At 38.4% G+C, this 6,833-nt stretch overlaps 1 protein-coding gene across 1 annotated transcript; it reads left to right on the top strand.

The window, feature by feature from the left end:
• The first annotated feature begins 1,459 nt into the window (after positions 1–1,459).
• LOC133882035 (probable E3 ubiquitin-protein ligase LUL4) lies at positions 1,460–6,543 on the top strand. The gene is made up of 3 exons (XM_062321130.1): positions 1,460–2,183; positions 4,929–5,439; positions 6,131–6,543. Exons 1-3 carry the CDS (start codon positions 1,630–1,632, stop codon positions 6,242–6,244), a joined length of 1,179 nt encoding a protein of 392 aa, XP_062177114.1. The 5' UTR covers positions 1,460–1,629; the 3' UTR covers positions 6,245–6,543.
• Positions 6,544–6,833: the final 290 nt, after the last annotated feature.

Here is a 6,833-nt window from a genome sequence, read left to right on the forward strand (position 1 = left end):
TTAAAAGAGACAAATATTTTGTTGACGAAGTGGAAACTTAGTTAAGAGAAAAACCACTCCGGAGCAGCCAAACCCAGGAAATCTACTATTCAAAAGACAAAGCTAGTACATAGAAAGCAAAACTCACATACCCCGATGCACCTATCGTTCCTATTACTCCGACATGAAACCCATCGTGCACGCTTCCCAACCAAATCTCCTACTTGAAGAGGTCTTCAATGGAATCATTTATCTTAGGGCTCTTCCCTAAGATAGACTTCAATTTCAGCACAACATCAACACACAACGGCAATAGCTTGAGAGTGAGCGGATCAGCGCTCTCAATTTTTTCATTCTATTTTGTCTTACGTTGGACTTAACTTAAGGCCTTCAATTTTGGTAATTAAGGCATTCATGACTTTTGAGACTTTTCGTATCTTCTTAGTATTTTTTAATTTTAATGCATTTCTTAAATTTATTTTTACCATAATTTGGGGCTTTATTAAGGTGTATTGATGTTATTTAAGGTTTTTTTTTTTTTTTTTTTTTTTTTTTTTTTTTTTTTTTGTAGAAATAATTTTTTTCCTTTTAAATTAAGGGCCTTAGGCGGCCACCTAATCTGCCTAAGACTTTAGCTGGCCCTGCTTGCCTTATAAAATTCCATCATCACACAAGATGGGCAGATATCTTTCCACCATCACTACATCTTCTTTACCTATCATGTGGCGTTTTAGACTGCAACCAGAATAATTTCAGTTGCAGTTTCATGTCCTTCATCTATTTCTTCCTCTAGGTGTATACAAATGGTTATAACCAGAGGTTATTGGCTATAACTGCTAACCGCCTAGGCGGAAGCAGTTATTTTTATAACCGTAGATTAGCGGTTATCGAGTAGATAACCGGCAGTTGTATAACCGCTTTTCAATTTAGGTTTTGGGCCGATTTTGACCACTTTTGGGCCGGTTTTGGCGCAGGTTTCAAATCCATAGTCCAAAACAGTAACAAATCCAAATAACCAAATACAAACAAATTCAAAACTCAAACATTACAAATCCAAAATTATATATATAAGTGATTAGCGGTTATTAACCCTTTTTTTCAAACCTTATAACCCTTTTTAAAAGCGGTTATGCGGCTAATGATTATAAGTGGTTAGTGGTTATAACCGCTTTGTTTGTACATCCCTACCTCCTTCCATATGTATAGTGTGAAAAAATAAACTGGCAAAAATAAACCTCCACCACGCGCACAAATTAGGATCCTCTCCAGTTGTACTTCAACGGGAGAGGAGCTGGTTGGTTGTAACTAAGGGTGTTTTGGTAATTTTATACAATATAAAATTACCAAAACACCCTTAGTTACAACCAACCGGCTCCTCTCCGGTTGAACCCAACCGTAGAGGATCCAAGTCCCACGCGCACAAGCAGATACATACAACGCACGGTGAAAAATGTCAAAAGGGAGAGAAACAGAGACGCGGTGAATCAAAGCGACTGTTTTGCCTTCTTCAAACCATTCCATTCCACTCGCACACAATTGAAAATTCTCTTCCTCTCAAGTCTCTGCTTGCCCTTCCTTCCTCAGCCAAACCCCACAACCCCGATCTCTTCCTCTCCCTCTCCCTCTCCCTCTCTCTAAATCCAAATTGAAATGGGAATTTCACTGAGTAGCAATAAAAGAAGAAACACCCACTATCTCCACCACCCGCCACCTCCCCACTACCTTTCTGCCTCTTCTTCTTCCTCTTCTCACTATTACCCCTTTGAACCCCCACCCCCACCACCCCCACCCCCACCCCCACCGTCACTACTACCACCCCCACCACCACCACCCCCACCCCCACCCCCACCCGCACAGAACTATCTCCCTTATCCTCCACCGCACCATCCTTATCCTACGCACCCTCCTCCTCCAGCTCACCCCTACTACTACTCTGGTGGGTACACTTCCTGCAATTACGCCAACCCCATCACCGCTCGATTCGCCTACCACCCTTATCATTCCAATCAGGCTAATGGGTGGCTCGCAGCCCGGCCGCCTGTGGGCCCGGCGGTTGACCCGCCGCGTTACGTTGAGCATCAGAGCGCGAAGAAGGTGAAGAATGATGTGAATGTCCATAAGGACACCTTGCGGCTTGTGGTCGATGAGCAGAACCCAGATCACCACTTGGTCTCTTTCGTTTTCGACGCCATGTATGATGGGAGGTGAGGGAGTTCTTTGTGTTATAGATATGTTATGCTTCAAGTTAGTGAATTTTACTGTGTTTTCTCTTTTATTTGGTGCTGTTTAATTTATGCGTATTAGGGTAGTGGATAATGATTGATATGAGCGTTTATAGGAGATTTCTTGAGTTGGGTTTTCGTTATATGTTAGATTAGAGACAACAGGCTTTGTTTGGTTGTTGAAAAAGTTATGGGAAAAGAAGATAATGGAAGTGAAATTTTGGATCTTTCAAATATCGTTGTTTGGGAACGGAGAACAATGAGAGTTCCAATTGATTAGGATTAGTTGAACTAGTTGGCTTAGCTGCGTTGAAGATTTTCATTTTTAAGAATGAAAATATCAAAACCTCTTAAGAATTTGTCTTTTTAATCGTTTATTTTCCTCCAGTACTCTAACCAACAACCAGATGGATGCTATCTTATTTAGTTAGGGAAAATAAAAAATATTAGAGAAAAAAGGAAATTAACAGGAAAGAAGAGGAGCATTTCCGGGGCACCCAAAACAGGAAAGAGACCCCAAAAAAGAAGAAGCATTAACTGAGATAGGATGCAAGAATGAATTTAGGGGTTGATGGGAAGCCTTCTAATCTGGCTTGCCTGAACAGAGATAAGTGGAAGGATTTAAAATGGCTGGCCACGACCAAACTATCGTCGGGCTATGGAATTTTCAATTCCTCCCCTCAGCTTGTCACCGATTAGAGACTGAAAAGTGTGCATTTTCAAGTGGGGCTATTAGTGTTAGATGATCCAGTTTTCTAGTGCAAAAATTGGGTTACAAGTAATAGGTTACTAGCTGAAATTTACATGGGATTTACAGTGAGGAAAGTTGATTTTGAATTGGGTTGAAGAGGCTTGTATTAGAGGAATCACCTTTGAAAGGAAGTGCGTGCAAATGGCTTATGTCTTTGTGATCATTTGGGAGTTTCATTCAGATGTTTGGTGGTTTCAGAATTAAACTTGGTTATGACAAGCCCATTTCAAGAAAGAGCTTTGAACTTTGGGATGTATGTTACAAATTTTATTTTTTTGGATGAATGATGTTGTTACCATATATGGCTTCGCTAATTACCAGCAAAATCCATTTTGCTGTTGCTTGCTATTGTTGCAGTACTATCGTAAAATATCCACCATTTAAATCATCTGGTGTGAGCCATTAACTCATTAAGCTATATCAGACCTGCAAACATTTTATATGCACTTTTCTTAATTGTTCAAAAAAGCACAACTTCAACAATACAAAGACTATTTGATCGCAAACCACAGTTTCAGTTTGAGATTTTTGGAGATTATTATAGCACCACTTCAAGGTTATCGCTATGATTATGCTAGAAGTGTTATTCTTCATTTAGATATGTAATTCAAATGTCTTTGAATTGTCTATTGTGACAAATTGATATGGTTGAACATTTTGGCTCCTACATGTATTTATGCACTTTGTGAAACAAAGGTTCTGCTAAGTAGTTACCTATTGGTTACTATATTAATATGTGACTTAAACGAAGAAACTGATTGTGAGTCTGGTCAGCTGTTGTGGTTATAAGGATAGCTTCATATGAAAGCTGCATGTTTTGAAACTTTACATGGATTTATATTGTATGTTTCTAATTTGAGACTTTTGAGTTATTGAAAGGAGCATTTTCTCATTTGTTGAGCTTATTGGAGCTGTTGAATGAATACAGGGATATTTGTTCTCATTAAGTCATATATGTCAATTCTGACTTTTCTGCTCATCAGATTAGTTAAAACATGAGATAATAGTGTCTGGTGTTAGTATTGAGGGTGGAATGATCATTTTCATTTATAGATTCTGGACATCAAGCCAGGTCAGGCAAAGTATAGAACAAGAATAAACTGTTCAGAATGAGCCTGGCATGGACCAAAAATTAGAAACCATTTTGTCCTGGTTACTTACGTCCAATCTTAGCACTAGTGCTGCTCTAGACTAGCTGACCAATTAGCGTCCACTTGCGCCTACAGCTGTGGAATGGGATGGTAGTGATCTCCCATGTTTATGTTATGATATAGACTTTTCCAACCAAGCTAGCTGGCACCTTCATTTTTCTTATACTGTATTTTCTTCCTACTTAGTGACAGATGGGAACTCATGTGAACCTAATACTGTATGGTTAACTTCTGACTGGAGTTGCTTCATCTATGTACAAATAAAGGTATCATTGTACAATCTGAATGTTAAGGAGTTACAATGATAATAATTCCAATGGTTCCTGCAAATAGCATTCCCTTCTCTCTTAAACAAGGTGTGGAGGGTGTGGTTACAAATTCAATCCCATTCAACTGCATCAATTATATTTAGCCTTTTCTTTTTCCTTTAAAGAAAAAAAAGTGTTACAATGACAATAGTTTCTGTCAAAAGAAGCAAGGTCAGACATGGTCTTGCTTAATATCTTGCACACAGTGGGTAACTTCTCACACTACCCTTGCTAAACTTGCCTCTTCGGCTTATAAGATGTAAAGGTTTCTTGAGTCTCAAATAAAGTATTAGAAAAATCAGAATGTTAATCCGATAGAGTCTGTAACTGGACATTCTGGACCTTGAATTGTTTAGACAATTTCAAGTACCAAAATATGATAAATCTCCATGATGATTGATTATAGAAGTGAATTGTCAATAAAATAAAATATCACTTGTTTGAAATAAGTGTTGCAGACGCCATGGAATGTCTTTTCGTATCTAATTTTCTTCTGGTTCTGTTTTCTGATTGACAGCATCACTATTTTCTACTTTGCCAAGGAAGAGGCGGACTGTAGGTTTGTTCCACTACTTCCTGAAGCCTTTATGCCTCTGAGAATCCCCTTTCAGAAAGGACTTGGCCAGAAATTTGTTCAGCCTTCAGGAACAGGCATTGATTTAGGCTTCTTTGAGTTGGATGATCTCTCAAAACCATCACCGGGAGAAGATTTATTTCCTTTAGTAATATCTGCTGAAACATGTTTGCCTCCTCATTCAACAGAAGAGCATCTTGGTGAGCCTGTTCCCAATGCAAACCCTCATACACAGATTACTCAAGCTATTCTACAGAAGAACAATGATGAACCTTTCCGAGTGAGAGTTATTAAGCAAATATTGTGGATTGATGGGGTTCGGTATGAGCTCCGTGAGATATATGGAATAGGAAGCTCAGTAGTGGAAGACTTTGATGACAATGACCCAGGGAAGGAGTGCGTGATATGCATGACTGAACCTAAGGATACAGCTGTATTACCTTGTCGACATATGGTGAGAGTTACATCTGTATTTTCTTAATTACATTAAAATGTGATAGTCAATGATTAAAGAGAAACTGTTTGCCAATTCTTCTGCACTCATAATTGCGAATGAGATAGGATGTTAAGAGAGTGATGATCAGGGAGCCTTAAGCTTTGTCATACTCGAGCACGAGTAATGTGGATGATTTGATTCCAATGGCAGGAGCTTGAGTCTTGTGATCACCTGTTTACCCTTGATTGGATCCTATCTGGGATCGCTGCAAACCAACCAATTTCATGTTGGCTCTGAATTGTCAAGTTAATTCCATACACATGAAGAGAGTGAGAACATTAGAGGTCGGGTCATTCATATGATACCCTGGCTTTGGTTGTTTCCTTCGTTTCCATCTTTCTGTTTGAACTGTTTCCATCTGTATGTGGTTAGAACATAACACACATACACACAGACCATCAGTGAAGAATTTTCAATAAACAATATACAGATGAAAACATACACAATTAAATTAAGAACAGTGCTTGCTATTTCTGGCAATATCCTTATGATATCGTGAAAATCTACTTGTACAGATTTTGAGTTCGTTGGTAATAGTTGTGATTGTTCATGTACCATGAGCTGGAGTAAAATTTTCTCTTTTCCTTTACTTTTCATATTTAAAACCTCAGTTGCTTTGTTCTGAAGTTATATATCTGCTATTTTCCAGTGTTTGTGCAGTGAATGTGCAAAAGCATTGAGGCTTCAATCAAATAAGTGCCCGATATGCCGTCAACCTATCGAGGAACTTTTAGAGATCAAGATAAAGAATGGTGATCAGTAAGAGATTCTCTTCTTCATACTAAAGTTGGATTGCATGGTATGGCTGTCAACTTTTCTTCATTTGTATGTGTTGTCACTATATCTCTCCATATATATTTTTCATTGTAAATCATAAAAATAGTAACAGAATTTAATTTTCCTCTGACGTTCTATTGACGTGCAGTGTATGCGTTTGTGAATCTGCAAGTGTTCAACAGTCTTGGCAACAGGCCATTTGTCTAGTTTTTGCAAGATATACCTTTTCTTTTCTTTTTTTTTTTTTGTTTTTGAAAAGCATAATAAAGGGTTTGGTTATGAACTGGTTTATAGAATAAAGCTTGTATGAGTTGGAGCAACCTTTCCGTATATCTGTGGATTAGTGAGTGGTTTGGAGAGTCAAAAAGCAAGAAAGTATGACACTTTGAGGCTAACTGGATGAACATTCTAGGTCTTGAGTAAGTGCCTTTTTACTCTTGGCTAACAGCCAAAAAGAGGCCGAGAGGGAATATTTACCATAGAAGTTAGGTATAACTGGGACAAACCAAGAATCTGGCGTTGAAAGGAACCTTTGAAGCGATGAAAACAAAATTGCCTGCAATAACACTATCATT

Source organism: Alnus glutinosa, chromosome 1, assembly GCF_958979055.1.
Source record: "Alnus glutinosa chromosome 1, dhAlnGlut1.1, whole genome shotgun sequence".
Taxonomy (NCBI): Eukaryota; Viridiplantae; Streptophyta; class Magnoliopsida; order Fagales; family Betulaceae; genus Alnus; species Alnus glutinosa.